This window comes from Aphelocoma coerulescens, chromosome 13 (assembly GCF_041296385.1).
Source record: "Aphelocoma coerulescens isolate FSJ_1873_10779 chromosome 13, UR_Acoe_1.0, whole genome shotgun sequence".
Classification (NCBI taxonomy): domain Eukaryota; kingdom Metazoa; phylum Chordata; class Aves; order Passeriformes; family Corvidae; genus Aphelocoma; species Aphelocoma coerulescens.
This window is the reverse complement of record NC_091027.1, coordinates 18,518,955-18,544,761: the sequence shown is the minus strand read 5'-3', so window position 1 is coordinate 18,544,761 and position 25,807 is coordinate 18,518,955. Positions and strand designations below refer to the sequence as shown.

The window sequence follows — 25,807 nt, the reverse complement described above, 5'->3', positions numbered from 1 at the left end:
ATGGAAAGGATAAGTGTCCTTTTGACGATGACTCAGAGTGGCAACATCAGAATCAGCAAAACCATCAACACAGGTACCAAAGAGCAGCTGAATTCCCCCGGGCAAGGGACCCACCCTCCTGCCGGGGGGGGGGGGGGGGGGGGGCGGTCTGATGAGGAGTCTGCAGTGCAAAGACACTGCACAAATGGAGTTTCAACCTTGGTGGAAAATAATTTGATTATAGATTTCTGTTTCCTAGAAAATTCCTCTATGGGGAAGAGACAACACCTGCAAGGAAGAGGACTGTGTCACATACACCCAGAACAGACTGCCTTGCAGCTCCTCCTCAGTCAGATTTCCCTCCTCCATCCCTGCCAGCATGAGCATGGCACTGCCAGAAGGCAGGCAGGGAGCAAGGCACGTTTCCTAACACATTTCTTTCCACCGTAACAGGATCAGACAGGGAAAAAAATCCTCTCTCCAAAGAAGGCTGAGAAAGCATCAACACGAGGCTGAGGCTAACACCATCCCTTCTGCAGATGCTTCAGAAGAGCCATCAGGAATAACAGCTCCTGCCCACCACTTGTGAAATCTCTCAGGCTTAGTGGGACTGTGTTAAGCTTTCTGAGGGACACAATTTATGTCTGACATTACACTCACTGTTGCAGCTCTGAGCAACGGGCACCGAATTTGCTGAGGCAAGGTGCAGTACCTCGTGGTGATCCACGAATTCACCATGGAGAACCTGCCTCCACAGGGACATATCCTTCCCGGTGAGGAGAGCATAGATTGGGATCTCTGCATGGAACAGGCAAGAAACACTAGCAAAAGGCAGGCCAGCAAGGCACCCAAAGGAGTAAGGACTGGATCTCTAAGCTCCCATGACTTTTTCTATGTTCTCAAGTCCCTCCTGCAGCAGCAGCTTAGTGGCATATCCAAGAGGAACTCATATCACCACTTCCTCCTCATCTCGCTCATAAAGATCAGTGATTAAGTCAATTACTAACTGCTGAATACTGACAACTTCTGAAGAGAAGACCAAGATGAGAGAACTGCCCCCCAAGAGGATCAGGCTTCTGAAAAGGGCCACTCTTGTGTTCAAGCACACTTGGCAGCCTGAGGATGAAGTGTATGACCTTCAGTGCTCTTCAAAAACCACTGAAAACAACAAAGTCCAAAATAAGCACTCGTGTGTATCAAGTTGTTTGTAGCAGCAAAACCCTTTCCCTACAAGCAGAAAGGTCAGTGGTTGGCAGCACCCAAATGGTGCCAGCCAGGGGTGGCCACCACGGGAGACCCCAGCCTGCCACACGGTTTCACAGGCTGCTCCCCGCTTCTGCTGACCACAGGGAATACAGCTGGAATCCTCAGCACAAGCCACAGCCAGCTACAAGTGATGGATGTACATCATGTCCCAGGCAAATGAGGAACCGAAACTCAGAGATATTTACCCCATTTGCTGGTTCTCACACATCAGGGACACATTTCTGCTCCTCAGCTGAGGAAAGCAAAGAGCAGAGCTCTAACTCAGAGCTCAGTCCTGGGATTTGCTCCAGTGAGTAACCACTCACTTCCACTTCCAAACAAACACTAGGAACTGACCCAATACAGAGAAAGTCTCTTCCTGCCCCTAAGAATGAACAGGCCCAGTTAATAATTAAAGTCATAAAGCCAGAAGCACTCAGATACACAAAGGACAACAGAGGAGTGCTTATCAGAACCCCTCCCTTCAGAGGCTAAATCATGCTTCGCAAAAGCAATCCCTGCATTCACATTTCCCCATCCTCCGGGAGCCTGGATCCAGCACCAAGCCATGGCTGGCCACACCATCAGAAAGCACCACAAGAAGCTGCTGTGACTGTAAGGGCCTCCCAGACTGCATCCAGAGTGCTCACCCCAGTCTGGGCACTCTAAAGAAAATAGGCTGGGATATGGTGGGGATGACCAGGATGGCCAAGCACTGGAGCACCGCGGGGAATAAAATGCAATGCTACCCTTTGCAAAATAGCTGCAGTGTGTGCAACTACCAAAAACTGAGCTGTCGGATCAGGCCTCAAAAGCTGTAACACCCACACTGAGAACTAAAAAAAAAAAGTTATTACAAGGAACTGCTGAAAACAAACCCCAAACTGATATTACTTTTCACTTAGAGGAGACTCCAGCCAGAAAGAACAACACTGGAAAGCACTGCTGCCGATTACCAGAGGGAAAATTGGCCATTTTTACCTTGGATTTAGGGACTGGGGAATCCAGGCCATTCCCCTGCCCACACTGCCCCCAGACCTACCATGGGTAGCTTTAATTGCTTCTACACTGCTGGCCTCGGTCTGAAAGCTCCGTCTCTGAAAAGTCTGTTTAAACACAGGGACAAGCACAAATATTTCAGATATTGGAGAGAACATTCTGTTCCTTTAAAGAAAAGGAATCAAATATGTATTTCTTTTTAATGGATCTCTTGGACTGTTTCCAAAAAGAAATGGTAACAGTTCCACTGTTTTGAGGCAAAATCCCAGAAAACATGTCAAAGAGGTATTTGTAAATGACTTCAGACCTAACAGAAGCAGCAAGGCAGTTGCCTGGTTATGACAACTCATTTTAACAGCTGCAGAGAATAACATTTCCAAAGGGATGCAGGCTCCAGAGCGACAGGCCACTCATCATTTCCCATTTGTGATTTCATGCTCTGGAGGAGAAGGTTTGAGCAGAGCCCATCTCCGGCACTCGCTGTCGTTCTAAGAAAACTGCATCGTGTCTGTGCCTGAATTTGTACTGGGGAAAGAGGATGAAGAAGTTTTCATGTTCAGTTCTTAGCTTTCAACTACAAGTTTTTTCAACTACACTTTCTGTTGTTGTGCTTCCTTCTGGTATCAGAATAGAAACATCAACAGAAGCTCAAAATTAGTAAAGAAAAACAAACAGAAGCTTAAGCAAGTTAATGCTAAATTCTAACATCAATAAATAGAAAGATACACTTCCTTCTGGAAACTTCTGTGTTTAAACTGAAAGAAGGGAAATTCATGTTAGATACACTGAAGAAATTCTTCCCTGTTAGGGTGGGCAGGCCCTGGCACGGGGTGCCCAGAGACACTGTGGCTGCCCCTGGATCCCTGGAAGTGTTCAAGGCCAGCTTGGACGGGGCTTGGAGCAGCCTGGGATGGCAGAGGTTGTCCCTGCCCATGGCAGGGGGTATGGAACAAGATGGGCTTTAAGGTCCTTCCAACCCAAACCCTTCGGGGATTCCTTGTGCCCCAGCTCAGCTGTGATAGCACCGAGATTCCCTTCTGCTAACAAATAACTGCCTTTGTAGGGAGTGCTGGAGCAGGGAATAAACATCTACATCCTGATGCTCCAGACCTCCACCTGCCACTGGCAAATAGGTTCTCCAGAACAGTAATAAATTACAAATTGGCCAACTGAAATGGATTTTAAGAGCCCCATTTTTGTGAAGACAGCTTCCACTTATGGAGGATCAATTGATAGACTCCTGTCAACCATAAGCAGCAATGACAGCAGCAAGAACCAAGTCAATGTCACATTCCTACTGCTTGTCCACCTCCAGATGTGCTGTGAGAATCACAGGGTCAGTAAGGCTGGAAAAGTCCTCCCAGACCATCAAGTCCAGCCTGCGCCCAATGCCCACCTTGTCACCAGCCCAGAGCACTGAGTGCCACCTCCAGGGATGGGGACTCCATGAAACGGAAAAGGCAGATCCAGTAGCACCTACAGAGCCAGACATCCCGCTGGGCAGGAGCCAAGTACGAAGGACAGGTAAAGCCAAGGGTGCTATCCCCAGCCTCTGGAGTACTGGGAGAACGGGCTGGGAGGAGTCGGGGAAGACTCAAGTCTGAAAAAGCCATTGCATGAGTTTTAAGATCTGACCTGTGGAGGAACACAGGAGGGAGCTGACATCTCCCACTGGCAGCTCAGGAAGTGAGACATTTCTTGTTCCTGCAGTCAATGAACACTGGTAAAGCTTCCAGGCCACACACGCCATGTGTGAACACAAAGGGAAAGAGGAGCAGGGCACTGTATGCAATTAAGCTGAAAACTTTAAGAATAGATGGAAAGGTGTAGGAAAGAACCTTTTCTAATAACCCCAAAGACCTTGGGAGGATGTAAATAAGCATGAGGAAACCTAAGCAGAGTTTTAGAAGAGGGATAAAATGATTCTTTTATAAAAAAAGTGAAAGAAAAGTGTAACTGAAGACAGGGAAGAAACTTGGTGGGGCAGTATGTGGTTACTGGGTTAATTTCATTACATCTCTCTAATAATTCATTTCCCAAGACTTATTTCATCACCTCCTACGTTATGCAATAATTCAAAGTGATGCCTGGGCTCTTATCTTCTGCTGCTTAATGAGCAGTGTTCACTCCACACTGGAGATGTTTACTCACAGAGCCCAGAACCCTGGATGTGTCTCTGCCTGGCAGCCCTGCTGGAGCCACTTCCCAAATCAGCACCACAAAACACACTCAAAACCCTGCAGTGCTCCAAGGATGAGGCCATGGAAGGTGCTGTATCCACAGGGTTGCATCACTCAACTGGTAACAGAATCAGTTTCTCTAAAGACCTAAACAAGAGTTTTGGTTTTAATTTTGCAGAGAAATCCGTATCAAAGCAAATGAAAACAGGAGCTATTGGATACCAGTGCGTTCATGTACAAAAACATCATTAAAGATAATTAAGCAGTTAAAACTAAGGCCTTGTAGCAGTTTGAAGTATTATGAACTGGCATTTAGTATGTGTTTCTCCATGCAACAGAAACAAGTGTTAAGTGTCAAGGACTTTATTTCCTAATAATATCAATTAAACCAAAAGCCAGAGTAGATGAGAGCAAACCACAAGTACCAGAAATAGGAATAAGTATTTTTTAATAAATTAGTTGTCTCTCTTCTGCATTCACCAACAGCTCTCAGAAAGCAGAAAGCAAATACTTCTCCCGTAAACTGCAGGCACTATGAAGGAATTGTACTGCATGAGGAAAAGCACAGAATACACACCCACACTGAGAACGGGAACACCTCCCCATCCATGGCAGCTGAAATGCTACAGCTTGATTTCAAACAGCCTTGTTAGGTTTGATGATTGTTAACAACATCACAGAAAGGCAGAGCTTTCTTCCTTTAGGTGGATGGCAAGTGACTGCTGAAGCCTAAAGGTTTGAAAAAGCCCCAGGACTGAGTAAGAGCTTCCTGGAGAGATTGTCCAAGGCTCCAGACTGAAGACTGCTCTGCCCTCTCTCTGGCCTGTTCACTGGTTACTCTACACACACCACACACAACAGATACAACTCCCAGATAACTTCTGTGAATCACCCAAGAGCTTCTGAATTTCCCTCCCTGCACTTCCTTTTAATCATTTCACCCTAACCGAATGTGTGCTACAGAACCAAGAGTTCCTGGTGTCTGCCCCACCTGATTTCTCTGTGGGCTTTGAGCTCAGGAAACAATGAAGGGCAAGTCACGGTGCCAAAAATAATAAATGGGGAAAGCAACTGGTGCCACTTTTGCTTCCAACTTCCCCTTCAGGCATCACTGAGTCACACACCCAAAAGGAGAACTTTTTTTTAAAAAAAAAATAATCCTTCACAGACACTTCCAAAAGTCTCAAAGCCTCTTCTGGTTGCAGCTCTACAAAAACAATCAAACCTTAATAAAAAGAAAAAGCTTTTATTTTGGCACAATATTTTATAGAACCATAGAATGTCCTGAGCTGGAAGGGACCCACAAGGATGAACGAAATCCAACCCCTGGCCCTGCAAACACCCCAACAATCCCACCCTGTCCCTGAGAGTGCTGTCCCCTGGAGCACAGGTGTCCCAGGTCTCTCCTGCTCAGGACATTCCTCCCTCCTGTTCCCTGGACAATCCATCAGGAGGGTGCACCAGCAGCAAAGCACAAACCCAACAACACCAGAGAGCCAAGGCCTGGTGGAATCCTCCTCAGTCACTCCTGAAGTGCAACAGGCTGGACACTCAGCACTGTTTCCTTCCACACCCTGAGCTCCCACAGCCTCAAAGCAACTCCACCTGCCTCAACACTGTGCTCGCCCTTGAAGGGATGTACTTCATAATTTGTTAACCTAAGTGCTACTATTATAGGGCTACAGATGTTCTGGGATTGTGAAATTCCCACCAGCACATGGAGCAGAAAAGCCTTACAGAAATTAACTGGTACTTCAGTGGGGTTCTCATGAAAGCTGACAGAGCTGTAACAATTCCTGAAAACAAAACAGGTCTGAGAAATTTTTCCAAATGTCACATTCTTACATGAGAGCTGCCTTAGCCCTGCATTTTAACTATATGACACCGTAACTGTGTGACAACAGGTTCCCCAAAATCTCATCTATAAAGCAGCACACTGATGAACAAACTGGTTTGTACTTTATCCTGTCATCAGTATTACCAACAGAAGTTTGTAATACAACATACTCTGCACCAATTAACCAAATCCCAGCCTGAGCTAAGCTCTCCCCTGTTCAATTCAAAGTTTATGCACCTAGTGGAGTTGATTTGTAAGAAACCAGGGATAGTCCAAGTTCTCAGATCTAACACTAAGGAGTCTGAGCAATTCCCAAACCAGGAGTTTGCCCTGCAGGGCCTGAACTTGCTAAGGAGCTCCCTGGCCTGAAGAGGCTTTTTGGAAACCACTGGGGAGGTCCAGCAGCCAGCCCTGCCCAAGGCTGCGCTCCAGGAAAGCAAGATCTATCCCAACCACACAAAATACATCAGTGACAGCACAACTGCTCCTGGCTTGAAATAGTTCTCAAGGTGATAAACACAGCGAGGCTGAAATCACAACTTCCCAAGTCGGGTAGAGAGGAGGTCACAAAATGAAGCAGCAAGTGTGGGATGGCAGCCCTGGCTCTGCACAGAACAGCCCCAGGAGCAGCTGTGCCACAGCCACTGCTCACCCTCAGCAGGGCTGGGGAAGCAGCCTCGAAACCACCCTGGCCCTTCCTACCACACTCCCAACATCACCAGCCACAACCACTCGCTAACATCTTCTGAGATGCTCTTTAGCCACTGACAGAACAGATCCTGGGAGAAAAAGAAATTCAGAATTCCCACTGAAATAAAGGGTTTTTTCCAGTGAGAGGGTCAGTGCTGAGGACCAGGAAAGGGAGAAGGGAGATCTCACATTAGAAGTAGCTTGCAAATATTCCCAAGACAGACACCAAACCTCTGGGACTCCACCCTGACATGACTGTAGGCATGTTCTGTAAGCATTATTTGGCCATTAGACTGTTCATTTCTATAAAACTGAATTATCCATCTATGAGTTTGTCTTGGACATGAGGTTTTGTCCTTTCTTTGAATAGTATTTCAAACCTGAAAACATAAAGCATTCAAATGGAAAAACAGATTTGTATTTTAACAGAAATTTTGAAGGAATTTCTGGTTCTGAAATTCAGATCTGCTGGATTTCAAGTGGCCACATTTTGCAGGTGAGAGATGTTTTGACATAACTGGTTACTCTCTAAGGTAAGACACTGATGTTGTCCAGTGGCTGACCTCAAATGGAGTGACACACAAAACTCAGTTGTTCATTTTCATTCACAAAAAAGCAATTTCTTTTAAGTACTCATTTTATACACATGAAAGACTGAACCACTGAATAATGTTCTTCTGTTACAAAACAGACTAATGTTAAATAATCTTTGTGTTCTGCTAAAAAATGTTACATTCAGAAACATTTCAGGAAGTGCCACACAGTTACTACACATGTCCAGCATTTTCTCTCCAAGGTAAATACCCTGGGAGTTCAAAATTGTTAACTGGTCCCAGAAGCTCCCTTTTCATCATTTTCAATCCCTCTCAAACCAGTGAAGCAGCAATTCCCCATCTATAAATTATGCAGGCTCAGCTCCAACAGCTTACTAGAAGAAAAACAACAGAGAACTTAGGATTTAGTGGTTTTCTATGCAGAGCAACCCCCCATCCCTTGTTCTTCACTTCTTAACAGTTAAAAAACTGAGTTAACAGGGCAACCCAAAGACCCCAGGACTCCATACTCACTATTCTGCATTCAAACACATGCAAAGGCTACGGTAAGGCTACACCCAGGACCACGCTTAGGAGCAAATAAAAAGCTTATCCTTTCTAAATTAAATCACACAAATATCACAGGCTGGTCAGTTCATTGCAAATTTAAGAGAAATGGCAAAGCTCATTATGTTATTTTTTAAGTTAAACGAGAAAGCAAAACGTAGCAGGCAACATGCAGAACTATGCTACTGATATCACAACTTCAGTAAACAGGCAATAAAACACAACAGCTCAACCCCCAGCCCTACTGCACAGAAAGCCCTTAAAGAGTCACTCCTACAATGCAGTTAAGTAGAAGATTTCAGAAAAGGATGCACAAAAAAACATTTAGCAGACTTAACAATTTGATTAAACAGAGTCCTGAGAGTTTAACACAAGTTCAACAGCATAACATTTACAACAAGAAAGAAGAAAGGCACCTGGAGACATCTGACACTGGGCATGCTCTGCAGGCATCTCAGTGCGCACATGCTCTCTACCAGGTTGGAGCAGCCTAGCCACAAAGACCTTGGCACAGAACACTGCAGGGTGACAAAAAGGAAGGAAGAGAAGAAGCAGTTAGATGCCACAACAAATCACTCAAGGCAGGCAACTCATTAGTATGTTATCGTGGGTACTTATCTATGTTACTTCTACATTCATCACATGTTAGCGGCCAAGAGTAAAATAACCACTGAAGAGCCTGTGCAGCAAACAAGGACAAGCCATCCCTCTGCCCTGAGCTCCTTTTCCCCATCTGTAACCTCATGGCTTCAGTGCCCAGCTGAACATTTTAACTTACTCCCAGTAGCAGGAGAGTTTTAGTTCGCCCACACACTGCTGCCCACAGCAGATGTTCTGAGGCAGAGGCTTCACCCAGCAAACAGGCCTGGCCAAAATCCCTGCCCAGCTGTCCCCTACACAGGAGGCCAGGAGGTGCCATTGGGGTGGCAAGGCTTTAGGATCCACCTGGAGGAGCTTTGGGAATTAAGGTTTGGTACTCCCCACTGTCTCAGCTTTCTCAAACAAATTGTGGTTCTTCATTCCCACAGCAAAGCAGTGTTAATGTGAGGTCCCAGTCTGCACTGGGACATACAACCTGACAATGGGAGCATGTTTTAGAGAGGAACCACACTTAGCTAAGTTCAAACTGCATGACCAAATTCTGCTTAGTCAAGGTATCCTAATAAACTGGGGTGACATGCTGGAATTATAGTTGAAGATATCCTAAAGCCAAATTATCCCCTGGCTACGTTTGTTACTCAACCTGCCACCCAAGCTTAACTACCAAATTCCCCATTGCTGACACAAGAAGCTAGGAAAAGTCTGGAGATCCCTTTTGTTTCTTTTCTGTAGCTGAAGAAATTTGATGCAGACTCTCCAAAACTTTTGTAGCTCCCCAATACTATTTCCCAGTTCCTTTTAAGGACAGAGTAGTACATATACCAGATAAGGTTAGGGGAAAGGATTCAATTCCTCAGCATGAAGCAGTGCATAAACCCAGCTCCAATAATTGGCACAGACTGAGCTTTCACTATTTTCCACACAGGCTTCAAATTTAGTTACAACAAACATCAAAATTTCAAAAGAAAAGCCCCACACAGGTCAAAGCTGAAAGTGGAATAGCCAGAGGTGAAGCCTCACAGAAAGCAGTTTGTGCCAGGATCAAGGAGGGGGAGAGAGCCCAGAGCACCTGAAGGGGTTAAAAACTCTTTTTTTGGTTTCATATCTTACGAATAAAACAAAAGACGGACTCATCTTTTCCTCTCCATGCTAAGGAGAGAAATTAAAGGAAAACCAGCACAAGAATGCCCCTAGCAGCATCAAAACACATTGAAATTTCCTCTCTTACCCAGCAGGAAAGTGCTGATTCCATGGGGATGTCCTGTGCTATGCACTTGGCATGGGAAGAGTGGGAGCATATATCTTACAGACAGGGGTAAAAATAGTCATATTTATGTTTTTTATTGTATTGTTCTTTCTTTAATAGCAAAATAAAACCATAGTTTTCAATTACTAAAAGTTTTTTAAAGTTTATTTCAAGTTTAGAGAAATGGGATTTAGCTATAAAGTAATTAATCCAGTATATCTGCAATTACTTTTCAGTAATTTACTTTGACAGGTCCTCATACTAACATTTGAAATTTAGTTCCCAAGACTCTTCTAAGACAAGTCAACCAGCAACAACAGGGGAACTACATTAACTTCAGCAAGGCACCAAAAAAAAAAAAAAGAGGTTTTCATATTTTCAAAAAAGATGGGATGTACTGTTAAAACCCACTGACTGAAGATACACACTTTTTATAGGTCTGTTTTTCAAAACAAGAGTGTATGATTCAAGAAACTTCTTTTCCAATCTGTTTCATTCTTTACTCCTATTTAGGACAATATCTGCATGGGGTGTCTGCAACACTGAACCATCAAAATTCAAGGTATTGCTTCAGGTGTTGATTAAAGCCCAAACACATTTTTAAATATTTAGGCCTGGTAAAAAAAAGTCACTTTGCTCACATGACTTAATAAAAGTCATTGACAAAAAACACAGCAAACTCCTCTCCTGAGATGTTCAGCTCAGGAGTACAAAGCTGAGTACAATGTTTATAATGAATCTACACCTGTAGGTGTCCACAAATTATAAGCTAAAAATCACTGGTTTCGAGGTTATTATGTGTGGGAGTTTTAGGAACTACTCTAGCTAAATAAACTGAATTTTAAGCACTTAAGAGAAAAATGGGTAACTTGAGAACATTTTTTAAAATTTAATTCAAAATGCATTAGACACCGAGGCCATTTCCATGCCAAGGTTAAGCCACACAAAAACCTTTTCACAATATTACGAAACCCTGCATGAAAGGGTTTATAAAACTCCCTGGACACTCGGCTGCAGCACTGATATTGCACAACACTACAAATTCAATACTGCATCCCACTTCACACCGAAACAGGAACGTGCAAATTTTTGTGTGCTTCCCTGACATGTTATTGCTTGACCCTGTCATGAATAAAAGCTTAACAGGTTTCCAAAGACTCCCCTTGGCATAGCAGGAGCCTCAGCTCAGGCCTTCACTTTGCACTGGCCCTGCTCTCGCCTGCAGCCCAGGGAGATGCAGCACTAGTCTGGGAAGGGGAAAATGCCAGTGGCCAACAGGCACAGAATTAAATGAGAACACAGAGAACAGAACTGCACAGGTTAAGGGAAGGCCACCTGAAACTCAGATTTTAAGGAATAAGGTAACTAACAATGCAGAGCTTTAACTGCCTCACATTCTGAGGGCTGTGGATCACCTGGAGGCCCAGTCTGCAGAGCTGAGAGGGGCTCTGAGCTCCAGGGCAAGGAGGGAACAGACACAGAAACCCTTATTCTGATCTCTTCAATGCTTTGTGCTTGGAAAGATTCGTACTCTAATTTTATTATTAGATTATTGATGTTAATTCCATACACAAAGAGCTGCTTTGGTGGTCTACCCCAGGAATTACATCTCAAGCTTTAGGTTTCAACCTTAAATCTCAAATTTAAGCAGCCTATACAAAATGCTGCATTCCCAGTGAAACCTGTAAATCCCCAGTAACAAGGGAAGGTGCTTCAATGTCTCTAAGGCTCAGATGTAAAGGACTTCTTATATTAATAGCAAAGCACACAGCAGTGTGCATCCAATAAACCAACTTTGTGGGTGGGAACTTTTAGGATGAAGGTATTAAAAACACTCTCTCAGGCCCTGAACCATCCAAAGTTTTCCTTCACTCTGGACTTCTCCCAGGTTACAGCACAGTCTGGTTAAAGCAGTGTAAAATTCCCAGAAATGGTTTCTCTCAGCACATCTGATACTGTCACACAGAAATCCTCACACTTCTGTATCCCTTAGAAAAACCATCACCCGTTTATCCTCTAAAGCCCATTAAACTGCTCAAAAAATGCCTATAGCCTGTATTCCTGATGGAATTAGAACACCTCTGCAAGCCAGGCATGGCAATATTGCAGTGTCATAATCAAGAATGACAACGTTTACATAACCCAGATTTACGCTGCAAGTTTTATAAAATATTAAAATTATGACCTCGGAATTTTTCACTGCTTTCATTTTATTTATACAAGATAACTTAAGGAATCCAAATTTATTGGTGTGTTTACAGCTTGGGAAATTCTGGTCGTAAGGCAAAAATATCCTTGTTTTTGAAAATTAGTTTCTAGACAGAGTCCAAAAAAGATTGGCATGGAGAGGCTCTTTAGAATTTCAAAGGAAAATAGAGTAAAATAAATGAAAGAGCTAATTCACTCATTTTTTTTTCCAAGGAGCATGGCTAATTATATTAATTCACTCCTCCTGCAACACCATTTTTCTTATGCATTTATTACAAAACTAAATTGAACATTAACACCTAAAAAATCATTCAAGTTTATACATTCTAAATGCTTTTTCCAGCTTTCTTGTGACAGCAAAGCTGGAAGCTCCTCCGTAAGGTTAGTTCATGCTCTGGATGTCCATGAGGCTATAAACAGATATTTCAACTGGCAAAAAAGGCACAACCAAATAACTTCAACCTTCACTGTGAATTTTTTCAGGTTTTTAGCTATAAGAAACTCACATGCTACTTAACATTGGTGATTTCCTGGTTAGTTTACTTCGATTTAGGCCTGGACCAACACAACTGGTATTTCTTTATTTCCATCATCACTTAATATTGATGATTTTATGGGTAAGTGGTGCTACTTAAACCCCTCCCATGGCTGGGGACTCAGTTTAATGCAGCCCAAGGGGTGCTCTGAAAAGCTAACTTGGATTCGAGGGCAGCCTGACAGTCTGGGAAAGCCTTATGCTCCCACCTCCAACTCAATGTCAAGCTTAGATCTCCTCAAAAATCAGCATTAACCCCAATAAGACATAAAAAATATGAGCAGTAACACTGTTTCAAGGCCTTCAGTATTATTTTACACTCGGCAGGAACAGCAGCCAACTCAAACTCCCTCCCAGTTTGCAGGCTGGGATTTCCTCCAGATCTTACCTGGTGCTTTTTTCCTGTAAGGGCTTTACTCAAACAGTGCCAAGCAGAGCAGTGGTGGATCCCTGGGCTGGCAGTGAATGCCCCGAGTGTGTGCACAGGTGGGAAAGGAGAACATCCAAGTGTCTGTGTGTGAACACTCTGTGGGACATGCAGGGAGCAGTGACACGAGTTCCCCAGGGACAGCCCGGCTGGCAGGGGACAGTCCCTGCACCTCTGGTACAACACTGCACAGCCCTGCACAGACACAACTGTCTGACCAACAGAAGCCCTCCAGACTCCTCCTACTGCCATTCCACAGCCAGGCTGTGCCCTGGGAGGTGCCCTGTGCTCACATGCTCCACACAAGTCCGTTGGAATTGGTGCCACCACATCACCGCCTTTTCCATGGCCAAATGCAACCTCACTGGGCCTGGGTGACTTGGAAGGCTGTTGGAGTACCATCCACACAACAGATTTCCACACTCCGTGGAGTTTTACTTGTGCATTCCAGCAATCTGCTTCAGTTTTAGCAGAACTGTACTCCCAGGTCAACAAAGTTGTTTTAGATGTAATTTACTCTTGCATTTATTTCTGTCCTTCCATGAACTACAAATGCAAAAGCGAATTTCTCAAAAATAAATATCCACAGAGTGGCAAACTCATTTTAACTTGTGAAAAATTTTTGATTATTCTTTTACTGCCATCAGATCTTTCTAAAAAAATAGGACCAATAGCTGAGTTACAGTGCCATTAGGAAAATCAATTTAGCCAAATGATGGCCATTCACAATAAAGACTGCTCAATGGAACAACCCTCCAACAGCCATTCAAGACCTGCAAGTAAGTTCTTGCATTTGGGGAAAAACACTAAGTGAGGAATCGGGAAATTTAAAGCAAGACAAGGGAAAAGAATTGATCAGAGAAATTCTCCTCATTACCACAGCGATGCTCTAGATAGGACACTGAATTCACAGGAGGCTGATGGATAACGCTGTCCCACTCTGCTCCTGAAGATCAAAGTGTGTGTTTGCTACACACACTCAATGCTACAAAAGGAATATGGGTTCAGTGGAGAGAAGATTAAATGCTTTTTTTGAACAGAATAACCATCTTACTCCATTATAATTTATTCATCAGGATAAGACTCATGAGATGCAGCACCTTGTTTTCAGGAAGATACAAAGGACTGGGAAGAAAATCCTCAGATGTTTGCATAAGTCACTCTGAACATTAACTGAAATAACCTAAATTTTCCAAAATACACAGCATTTAGATCAGCCCTTGCTTCCTTCAAGTACATTCACCCCAACTCCCACAGTTAAGTGTGATACACCTTTCTGCACTAACATCCCATGTGTTACACTGAAAAGGCCATTTCTAAAGCAAACACTTTCTTCTGCTCCCCTGCAGCAGGACAGGGGTTTACAGACATCTCCAGCCAGCAGCTCAGGGCACATCCTGACTGGGAAACACAGACCCAGCATTACCAATCACACAGGAGAAACTTGCAGGGAATCAAACACGTAGAAAAATGTGGCTAAAACTTGTCTAACATGTTAAAAGCTGTCTCAAGACTCCTCTGTATTAAGTTTTTAAGGGTGAGGCCTAACACAGCTAACAGTAAATCCTACTATGGCAAAGGCAGGGTAACAAGCACCTGACAACTTCGGATACCTGTGGAGCCTGGGCTGCCAGGAACAAACCCTGGATTCCCAGGCAGGGGATGCACAGCTAAGGCTGCAGAGGAACACTGCCACAGCTCTGAGAGCTGCCTCACATTGCACTTTCTGAAATGTAACATCCAAAACATGGGCAAGAGCAAAGCCTCCAACCTGCTCAGCTCCACCGCAGCCTTTGTAGGGCTGGTGCATGTTTCCAAAAGTTAAGCAATATTAAATAGCATTGAGGATCTTGATCAGCAGGGGCACTCATTTATGCTTCCCCTTTTTTTCCCTGCTCAGTGTATTTTAAATTATTTCCTCTTTTCAGTTTTCATCACTAAAGAGGCCAAGTTCACTTCTGCCTCCCTGTTCTCTCATTTTAGAAAAAGGCACACCCTGAACAGCAAATATTCCACAGAAAGATGTTATTTTACAGTTTTAACTCCAAAGTGAGTCTGATGGGTGTGTGGAACAAATTCAATTTGATACTAGATGAGAATGCAAGAAATGTGTCAGTCTAAGGTTAATAAGTATTTCCCTTAGATTCTCCCTCTGGTTTAAAACAGATTTCTCCACCCTAACCAAATAAAATTCAACTACTTGAAAAATCGAACCAGGAAACAACAGCACCCTTTGCACAAGTAATTCATTATAAATTACTTAGCAATCGAATTCAAATATAACTTCGGCACAAAATACCACACCAGCAAAACAAACGCAGAACTAAAACAATGCATGAGATCAACAGCACCTACAGGAGTTTCTGCTACAGGAGGGTAAATACTGAGGCCTCACCATTCACTACTGTAACTGCCTACAAAGAAGAACACACAAAGGCTTAGCATTACTGCTGCTACTGTCCAAAGGAATCCAGGTACATTGGCACCAACTTACAGTAAAGCTGGGCACTGGGAGGTGCAGCTCTCCCACTCACACCAGATACGATACTGAACTTACCTAACTTTATTTTCCTGCCAGCCAGGGACCCAGCTTGCCTTCCTGAGGCACACAAACACCTTCCAAACCCATCTCCAAGATAACCTGTTGTAGCCTTTCGCAGGCTTCCCAAACCTCAGAAGAATGTGACCCAAAGTACAACCACTCTCCCCTACTCTGAAATAAACCTATTATCACTGTGAGGCTCCTCCTGCCAGCCCCGCCCTACACCTGTCCCAAAACAGCTGCGGCCAGACCTTCACACTGACATCTCAGGAAGGATTTAAGACGCTGACTCCAAGTGCTGCCCACAACAGACTTTCAAATGGCATTTCAGCAGGAAAAGCTACAGGAATTTGTCCTAGGAACAGCCAGAGAAGTTCTCTCCAGTTCTGACGGACCCATCAGAGGACAGGAACAGAACTCAGGGCTGTGACCTCCCTGAACTCCATGGGGAGCCCAAGGCAGTCACTGGCAAGGCTGCTCTCCCCTTCCACAAGCAGGATGTGGCAGCCAATGGCTCCGTGCCCATTCCTGCACACACAAGTTTCCCCTCATGTTCCCAGGCCTGTGTTTCACAGCAGACTGGCAATTCCCTCCAGTACAGCTCCTGTATTTCCTGGCCATGCCCTGTCTGACTGTAAGCTCAGCAGCTGATTCCCTGTGCCCTCACACTTGGGGGACATGAAGCAGTTAAAGCAAGAGACTAAATGTGCGGACAGACTCATCTAAGCAGAAGCAGCAAGACATAGTACAGGGTGACTTCTTACCTGAAACTTTGTTTCTGGGCTTCAGATCCACCAATCCAGAATGAAAGGGGATTCGAATGGGTTTTCCTTCTCAGACTTGTCTGTTAAAAGAGAGCAGCCAATCATCTTCAGCTTGGTGTATCTACTTCTTTCTTGAACGAAATCCCAATTACTGCTAATGCTGTTAGAGACAAGGCAGCCCAGGCACCTGCCCAGCCCAGGACCAACTACGTTAGTGGGGTCGTCGGATTGGTGGATCTAAGACAGAGAAACGCATTTACAGACAAGAAATTGCTCCTTCCCCTACCCTGGGTCACCCAAACAAGTGTTTTGGGGTACAGCTCACCTTGCCAAGATTAAGGAAGATGAGAAGAAGCTACAAAGCAAATAACAAAGCAAGTCCTAAAGCTTCAACCACCAGCTCACACCTCACAGGCCTGCTCCAGGAACACAGGTTTGCACAACAGAACTCAATGCAGTTCTCCTAGTCTGCCATAAACATCCTCTAAAGCATTTTATTGCAATAATTATTTCCCTGTTTCCAGGCTCAAAATGACCTCATTTGCCTTACACGTCTGCAGCACAAAGATGGAGTTGTCAAGACACTCCTGATCTGAACAACAGCACTGAATTCAGTACATTTTCAGTACTGCTGTGTCTCTGGAAAACAATCTAGAACCAGAAGAGAGTAAGACACTGTACACTACTCCTGAGACAAGAAACAGTCACCTCTTGCTAAGCAGGAGGATAAAAGGCCTCCAAGCCAGTCCTGTCAGCAGCACAGTGAGTGACTAAAGCAGCTGGAACAGTGACACCTCAGAGAAGATGGGGTCTGCAGAAAACTCACGCTACACGTGCAACAGAAAGCTCAGCCTACAGAGACCAAAACATCCAACTTCCACCAAGATCTTCAAAAAATTTGGGCCATGGCCTGCAGAACTTCCCCTGCCAGCAGTGAGAGTAAAATGCTACAACATCCCCAGAGGAACACGCCACCACCACCTCTCATCCTCTCTCTCCTCTGCTCTCCAGCCCCTCCAGAGAGCTGAACCTCAGCCTCCACTGCTGTGCCCCAAGTCTCAAGCTCCAGCAACTCACAGAAGGGTGGAGAAACTGCCACTGTCCCCAGCTCTGCCAAGAAACTGTCTCCATGAGGACAGGACTGTCCCTCACTGCCCACAGCTCCCCAAAGAAAGCAGCATCTTCATGGTGGGGCGATCTCCTGCTTTTCAGCCACTGGCAAAGCCGGTCAATTCTAGGGCAGCGTTTCAAGGACAAAGCAGCGCTGTAGGCCCAGTACCATGTCCAATGCATGATTTTTAAGGCTGCCAAGGAAAGTGCTAAGATGTCAAGGCATATGACTCAGAATTTTCAGAGTACATTATAGCTCAGCAAGAAGCCGGCTATCAAATTATATAAATGTACCGATTTGCTAAGTCACTGCCGAGCCAGCAGGGTGCTGGAAGGAGAGGCACTTCTCCATGAAGCCAAACCTTAACATTATTTGCAAGTGTAACAGCACAGGTCTGATTTTTGTCTCCAGAGGGACTGGTGTTCTGCAGACAGCCTGAATAACAAGTTTCCCTAGCTAGTCCTCCCCTGCCCTAAGAGAATTGCCTACAAGATTCTCTGTCAAGTCCAAGCTGGAACTTACTAAGTTTTGCAAATTCTGAGTATACGTTTTCAAAAAGCTTGAGGCATTTTTGTCTGAAAACCAAAAATTGGCTTCACTGCAAAGGTTGGAAGACTTGAAAACAGCCCCATCGTGCAAACCACGCTGAAATACAAAATCACACCTCTCAAAAAGGCAAACAGTGCACACTGTCACAACTTCTGTACCAAAACTCCACACTCAGGAACTCCTCAAGAGAATGAAACTCAGAACAAACTTGCAACACTGAATACAGATATATCTATATACACACACAGAGTGATTCTCCTCTTTCCTCTAAGTCAATGAGAAAATTCTACCAAAATTCTGTAGTGTTGCCACAGCTTAAAGTTGACCCAAAAAGCTTTTTTTCACCATTTTACCCAGAAAGCACATCACTCCCTAGTCCTAGCAAGTAGGTCCCTACCTACATCTTACAAATTTCCATCTGTATTCATCCTACAAACAGGCCCAGGAAGCTGGGCTACTCTTTGATCCTAAACAAAACTGTTAATTTCCTGGGGTGGAAGTACAAGGATGCAAGTCCTGCAGGGATGTGGATTAACAAAGCACCAAAGAAACAACATGCCTTCAAACGTTCCCGTTGTTAATTTAGCCTGCATGAGAAGCAAATTAAGTTTTCAGAAAGAGCCAGTGCTTTTCGTTGTTAAAACACCAATGGCATTGCGTTATTTTTGCATTATCTGCTCTCAGTCATGCATTACTCATATTGGGAAACGAGTGGAAGTGGTACAGGAAAACGGAGTAGGCTGTCAGATGTCACACCACTGAGCTCATAAATACATCAATAAACTGGGGAAGCAAGGGATTTTCCAGAAAAAGTGGATTTTCCGTGAATAATGATGCCATAAAAATCAAACCACAAAATCAGATTATGTAACAACATAAACAGTGGCATTCATATAAAGAAGACATCACCCAAGAAAAAAGCTGGAAGGAAAGGATTGTTACCCATCAGCATTAATTTAAACAACTCAGTCAATATTCTCATTTCCCCTCAATTCATTTTCTGCCTTGCAACAAAAAAAAAATCCTTGTCACGGAGCAGCCCTCTCATAAGCACGGTCTCTTGTTCTCTCCCACACATCATTCCTCTCGCATTGGCACATTTGCTGCAACATCCATTTCATTTGAAAGCCATCAGCAATCTCCCTGAGCACTCCGAGCTGCCCAGGGACGGGCAACTGGAAATGCCAAAGCACCAGTGACCTCTAAACTGCACGGCAATAAACCCAGCACACCAAGAGACACACAGCAAGTTGATTTAACAAGCAGCAGAGGTGTTTTAGAAAACATGAAATGAAATGAAATGGTACATCCATCCTTCAAAGAACGTTCCCAAGTCTCTCTGAGGGTACAGCTTGTAACAAGGCAGGTTGTTTTGCTGCGATGCTGCTCACAACACTCATCAGCGACCCAAATCTTTAGCAGTGCTCAAAGCTCTGTATCCTGAGGGACACAGCCGGCACCGTCTGACACACAGCAAAGGCAGACGGGCTTTTAAAGCAGCAACCCCAGAGCACTTCAGAGGGCAGCTGCACCCACACCACCTGCCTGCAGAGATGGGATCTCATTCCACACGGACACTTGGGCAGGGATTTACTCCAGGAGCTCCTGGTCCCAAGGCAGAGCTCTGGGGCAGCCCGTGGAGCTGAAGGCTGCCCGGCCACGCTCACACAGAGGAGCCCTGCACGTGTTCCAGGCTGCAGGGAACTTCCTCTGCTGCACCTCACTCGCTCAGCACCGGGCAGAGGTTGGAGAATTTAGTCACGTTAGAAAATGCAACTGCATCATGAGATAAAGAAATCTCTGAGTCTCGAATGAGATTTAAAGAGCCTCTGGTGAAACACCACGGCTTAGTCTCCCCAAGAATTGGTAACTTCCTTTTATTAAGAACCAAAAGCAATTTCATTTCAGAATTTCCCCCACAACTGGCACATCTGCAGCTTTCCATCACCTGAATAAACTGATGGCTGCTGCCACCATCATCACAAACCTCAGATAACTTTCCTTTATACACTTCTGTATCTTTATAGCCTCCTTCCCTCTGCCATCTCTTTTCCCCGATCAGGCCATTGTTTCATCTAAGCCTTCCCAAAAGATAAAGCTTTCCACACTCCTTTGTCCACTTTGCTCATTTCACCACTCCACTGGTTCTGAGTGCAGTTGCCTTGCTCTAATTCATGTTCATAAGCTCTTCCTTCCCGTTTTCTGCACCGCTGCCAAAGTCACAGCAATCTTTTCAGATTTGCATCCTTCCTCTGCAAGGCACTCTCTGAAACGGGACTGTCACTCAGAGAGCCTGGCAGCAGCACAGACCTCAGAACCCCTGCACCAAGGCTCACCCCAAGGCTGTGCCTTCCGCACATCCATCTAACCACCACCTCTTCAGCTGTTTGCTCCAGCCACTGCCTTCTTCCCCATGTATAAAACCCTGCATGCTTTACTGTCCAACATGCAGCTCTCAACTCTGCTCATTTTGCTACTGAAGATTAAAAAAAGATACCTGCAAAGTAAACAGATCATTATCCTGAGGAAGAAAGCACATCTAGGTTACACACAGGTTTACAAATGCCTTACTAACACTCCATCTACTCCCAGGCTTCAATTAAGAACCAGTCACATTTCAGCTAGAACAGTACCTCCTTTGTTTCAGCCGCAAAGATGATCATTGCCTGTATCTCTCGCTACAAAAGTCAGCTCTTTGAAGGAGTCCTCTAAGAATAGGTGGAAAAAAAACCCTACAAATCCAACTGGCTGCTTGGCTTGCAATGACTGGGACAGGGAAGAAAAAAGCCAGAGCACTATAGCCCTACTGAGATATATATACAGCAGCTGTATTTTAGCTTCCAAACAGAACACTGGGATTTATTTTGCACTTTAAGCTTTAAATAGTTTGGGGGCACAACCATCTCCAGTTGCAGTAACCCAAGGAACTTCAGGTACCCCTGGAGTGATTTACAGCAGGAGCTGCTGCTGCTCAGGCAGGCCTGTGTCAAACACTTCCTCCTCACACTGGTACCTCTGAATTGAACACCTCCACCTCCCATCAAAGTCCTGCCAGGAGAAACAGAAAGATTTTTGGCAAGATACTCAATTATAGTTCTTCATTTATTATTAACTGAGGTACTTAAACACTGGACACTTTTATGAGAGCCAGAGAAAGGCATTCTAGACACTGAAGGCAGTGAGTTAGGAAGATTATTTCCATACATATGATTTCAAGATGCAAATGATAACAGTGTGAACAAGTGCTTGCCCATTTTATTCCTAGGCATGGCCTTTCCTGAATCTTTTCACACTCTAACCACAGAGCAGTGTAATGCTGAATTTAAACTGCCAGGACAGCGACCTGTGTTTGGAGAGCAGCTTGGGCAGCAAGGCCACAGTGAAACATGAGGGTCATAAGCTCAGTGAGTGTGAGAATTTACACACAGCTGGATTTCTGCTCAGGAGCCACCTCCTGTACATGTCTGGTGGATACAGGAGCCTGGGAGCAGCAGATTTATTTTGTTATGCCATCCACACCATATGCTGCACACAGTTCACCCCATAAATGTATAAAAAAGACCCCCAAACTATTTGCCACACTGATGTATTCTGTTACAACCACCTCGGTACAAACTAAGCAGCTAATCCCCCCTACTTTGAAAGCTGCTGGTAACACTAAATTACGGTTCAGGGAAGCTTCCTGGGAAAATGAAGAACACAAGGCTTTGAGCAGGTATTGAAGAGAAATGCAAATCACAGGGTTGATGCAACTGAACACAGACTTTATACACATCTCAGGTCTGCAGGTAACAAAACTTATTTGGCAAAGCATTGCTGTTGGTTCTTTAAAAGAGCAAAAAGGTCACAGTTATCTAATTTCACTGAGAAAACCAAAACCAGGGGCAGAAAGAGCCCTTTCAGTGACTGTGGCTGGCCCTCCATTTGTTCTGATTACTTCCTCACTCCTCACTCGCCTGCTCACACCCAGCATTTCCCTGAGCCCACCACTGAACACCGTGAGCCTCAGCCTGGGCATCCCAGTCAGTCCCAGTTAACCTCAGGGCCTCGGGGGGAGCCGTCTGCAGGCATGGGGTATCTCAGCTGGACAGCTGGGCACCCGCACGTGGAAGCCGGGGAATGGCATCACTCAATGCACTGCTCATCCCCCTGGGAATGACTAACAACAGGATCCCCAGAACCGGCACACGGCACGGGAAGCCTTCAGCTGTCCTGAGAGACACAGCGACTTGGGAACACGCGCTAAAACTTCACACAGCAAATCAAAGTTGTCACTCTGAAACCTTAAAATATTTCTCTTAGATTTCAGCCTTAAAAATAGAACAGTATTATTTCCATGACTGATTTTCCTTTAAATAAATGCAAATGATCTATCCAGGGAAGGCACAGTTGAGGGTTAGAACAGCGTGTTCTGAAACTTGTGTGCAAGTAACATGTTGACACATTATCTCTTGTTTATCAGCCCTCAGAATTACGGTGGATTTCCTCCTCAGAGCTTTCACATCACACATTTGCTCCTGTATTTACTACAGATTCATCCCTGGCAGTGGAGGGAAGTGATTGAGCAGAAGTGCACCAAACCCCATCTCTCTTAGCAAGGAGAGGCACAAACACCTGCTTTTAGGAATCTGGAACACTCTTAAAAAAGAGCAGCATCCCCCTAAGTCTGCCAGGCAGGGATGATCCCTGGGTTTGGGATGTCTCCCACAAGCACTCCCACGTTCCCAGATCACACAGAAATCCCAGACGGGGCACTCGGCCCAAACGGCTTCTGCCCTGTGGAGTCAAACAAATCTCCTGGAGAATCTCACCTTCTGCACCACACCAGAAGGCAAAACCTCCACGTCTTCATTTAGGAATGATTTTCAATGATTTTAGGGAAACATTTCCACTCAAACACAAGTGATCCTGTGCAAGCCTCCACTAAGGTTAACAATAAATTCAACTACTAACTACATTTTGCGGAGTACCATTTTCTGTTGGAAACTACAGAATTAATCGTTCATCTTATTAAATTTTTATATTTATCCATTTCTTGTGAAAGAGAGAAAAATTTCTTTCTTAAACCTCCTACTACATACTAAAACTCCTACTAACCCCACTGATATTTGCATGGATTAGCACATTTCCCAGCTCCAGCTGCAAGTGGAGGGACAACAATCACCAGCAAAAGTCCCACTTGCTTCCTCCTGATACAACCTGGCCCCAAAGAGGAGAGACTAAAACGGGAGAGCAAAAACACAAGCAGGAAAGTTGAGGGAGCCAAACCTTCCAGCCCCAAACGCTATTTGAGTGCCTCACAGAACCCAAAGCTGAGTGCTGGTGACTCCGTTCCACGGAGGAAAAAAGCCACCAGAGCACACTTTCCACCTCAGGAATTTAGGAGGCATCTCTGCGGGAGGCTGGTCCCCAGCCGGATCCCCGCAGAGCTGCCCCAGCCTTCCCCTCCCTGCTGCAGGGCACTGATGGCTCTGATGTCCCCCAGGGGAAGTGCGAGATCACAGCACGGGGGGAGGAGGCTCCCCATGAACGGCTTTTAAGGCCCTGCCCTCAGTGATCAGTAAAAATAATGAAAGGTACACAAAGGCTTTGTAGGTTCCCCCTTTTTCTTTTTCATTTTATTTCTGCTTTTTGAGACCAGGTGGCACATTTAAAGAAAGTTCATATTTTCCGGATCAGGTAGTTTAGCAACAACTCCACTGGCTAAAAAACCCATTTAATATCTCCACTGAACCCAGCTCACCTTCAGAGTGCCTTAAAGGGAAATTATTTGCATTTTGGCCCTCAGTTCTGGAGAACTGCATTAAATTGTGGATGTGAGAGCAAATTACACTTAGGAGAAAAAGCAAACATGCTTATAGCAAATAAATTAGAAGATATTTACTGATTACTATTCTCTCTCAGCTCCTAACTTAATTTTATTCATGCCTAAAGGCAGAAAAACGAGGGGCCTCTGATATTTGCCTATAAAGATCTAATTTGCTTATATTAAAAAAAAAAAAAAAAAAAAAAGCAAGCCTCTTTCTACTGCTCCCATCTGGCTGCCTCTCCACTAACGCGAATTTAGCGGCGTAAGCGTTAATAAGGGGTATAACCAATACACCAATTAGGTCTCATTAGGTAATTCCGTGTGTGCTGGACCGGAGCTGCAGCACCGGTGCTGCCCCGGCCCGGAGCCCCGAGCCCCCCGGCGGGGTTTAATCCGCCCCCGGGGGCGCGGGAGGGTCTGGCCGGGCCGGGGCTGGAGCCGGAGCCCCCCCGCCTGGGGCATTTCGCTTTCGGTTCGTGCAGCGCGGCCGCGCCGCTCCGCGCCCCCGGCCCGGCCCTGCCTCCTGCGGGGGGTTAATTGTTGTTATTTATTTATTTTCAATGAAACGAAGGCGCTCGTGGCGCCCCGGGCGGGCCGCGGTGGAGGCGGGAGCGAGCGGATCCCACGGCGGGGGCAGCACGGCCGGCCCGGGGTCGAGCGCGGGCTCGCCACAGCCCCCGCAGCGGCGGCGCCGGACGGCGCGGGCCCGGCGCGCCGGCGGGGCCTGAGCCCGGGGGGGCGAGAGGGGGCGGGAGGGTGTGCGCGCAGGCCGGGGGTGACTCACCATGAGCTCGATGGTCTTGTCCTCGATGACCGAGTCGGGCTCCATCGCGGCGGCCGCTCCGCTCCGCCCGCCCGCCCGGCCCGGCCCGGCCCCGCCGCCGCCGCCGCCGCCCCGCGCCCGCCAGGCCCCGCCGCGGCCCGCCCGCCCCCGCCGCGCGCACGCGCAAACGCACGCGCGCTGCGCCCGCCGCGACGTCACGGCGCGCGCGGAAAGGGCGGGGCCCCGGAGCGCCCGGCCCCGGGGAGCCTCGCGCTGCCCATTGGGCGCGGGCGGCGCGCGGGGGGTGCCGGGAGCTGCGCGGGCCCGGCGGGGGGGGGAGGCGGCGTGAGGGGAACGGGAACGGGAACGGGAGCGGGAGCGGGAATGGGGCCGGGAACGGCGCCGGGAGCGGGAAGCGGTGGGACGGCGGAGGCGTCCGGAGCCGCCGAGCCTCCTGTCCCGTGGTGCCGGGGACGAGGCGGCTTCAGGGGCTGGGAAAGGCCGAGGCGGGAGTTTGGTGCTGGACGCTGGGAGATCGGAAGCCTGGAAGCGCCTTTGAGACTCCCCCCATCCGCTCCCTGCGTGGCTGGCACAGGGTGCCCAGAGCAGCTGGGGCTGCCCCTGGATCCCGGCAGTGCCCAAGGCCAGGCTGGACACTGGGGCTTGGAGCAGCCTGGGACAGGGGGAGGTGTCCCTGCCCGTGGCACGGTGCAATGAGATGGGCTTTAAGGTTCCTTCCAGCCCAAACCATTCTGGGATACATGGACTCACGAGATGGCTCTGTGTGTTGTACTGTTTGTTTAATAAACAGTTTTATTTAATAAATTCTAACCTGTGCCTTAGGTCTGGCTGACCCATCTGTGCTTTGAAGCCTGTGCCTGTTTCTGCTGGCTCTGCTCCTCCAGCTGCCCAGATGAGATGGAAATCCACCCCATCCATGGATAAAATGGGATTTTTTTACCAAAATTTCCCTGACTGACAGCAGGCACAGCATCTAGAAAATAACTGATGGTCCTTGACAGGGAAAACTTCTGTCCAGGTTAGATGAAGACAGAAAGGGCAGAACACAAAAGCCTGTAAAGGAGATGTGCTGTGTTTGCAAGGAGACATGGAAACCCCTGGCCCAGGTGGTGGCATTTCCACACAGCTGACCTCAACCCTTGGCAAAGAGCAGCTTCTTCAGCCTTTAGGGTCTGGATCCTGCTGGCAAACTCTGGTGTGGC

General features: G+C 46.3%; 1 protein-coding gene across 6 annotated transcripts in view; it reads right to left on the bottom strand.

Annotated features, from left to right (window-relative positions):
* The window catches only part of FBXW11 (F-box and WD repeat domain containing 11), a 66,917-nt gene extending 42,231 nt beyond the window's left edge, over nucleotides 1–24,686 (bottom strand). Inside the window, exons 1-4 of one of the 6 annotated variants that reach the window (XM_069028548.1) lie at nucleotides 24,606–24,686; nucleotides 16,353–16,432; nucleotides 13,924–14,031; nucleotides 8,447–8,548 (exon numbers count right to left, since the gene is read on the bottom strand). In XM_069028548.1, coding sequence (XP_068884649.1) covers nucleotides 8,447–8,497 — 51 coding nt within the window. In that variant the 5' untranslated portion in view covers nucleotides 8,498–8,548; nucleotides 13,924–14,031; nucleotides 16,353–16,432; nucleotides 24,606–24,686. The remainder of the gene's footprint in view (nucleotides 1–8,446; nucleotides 8,549–13,923; nucleotides 14,032–16,352; nucleotides 16,433–24,605) is intronic. The other 5 variants (XM_069028553.1, XM_069028549.1, XM_069028550.1 and 2 more) reach the window with 5 other exon arrangements.
* Between the last annotated feature and the right edge of the window lie 1,121 nt (nucleotides 24,687–25,807).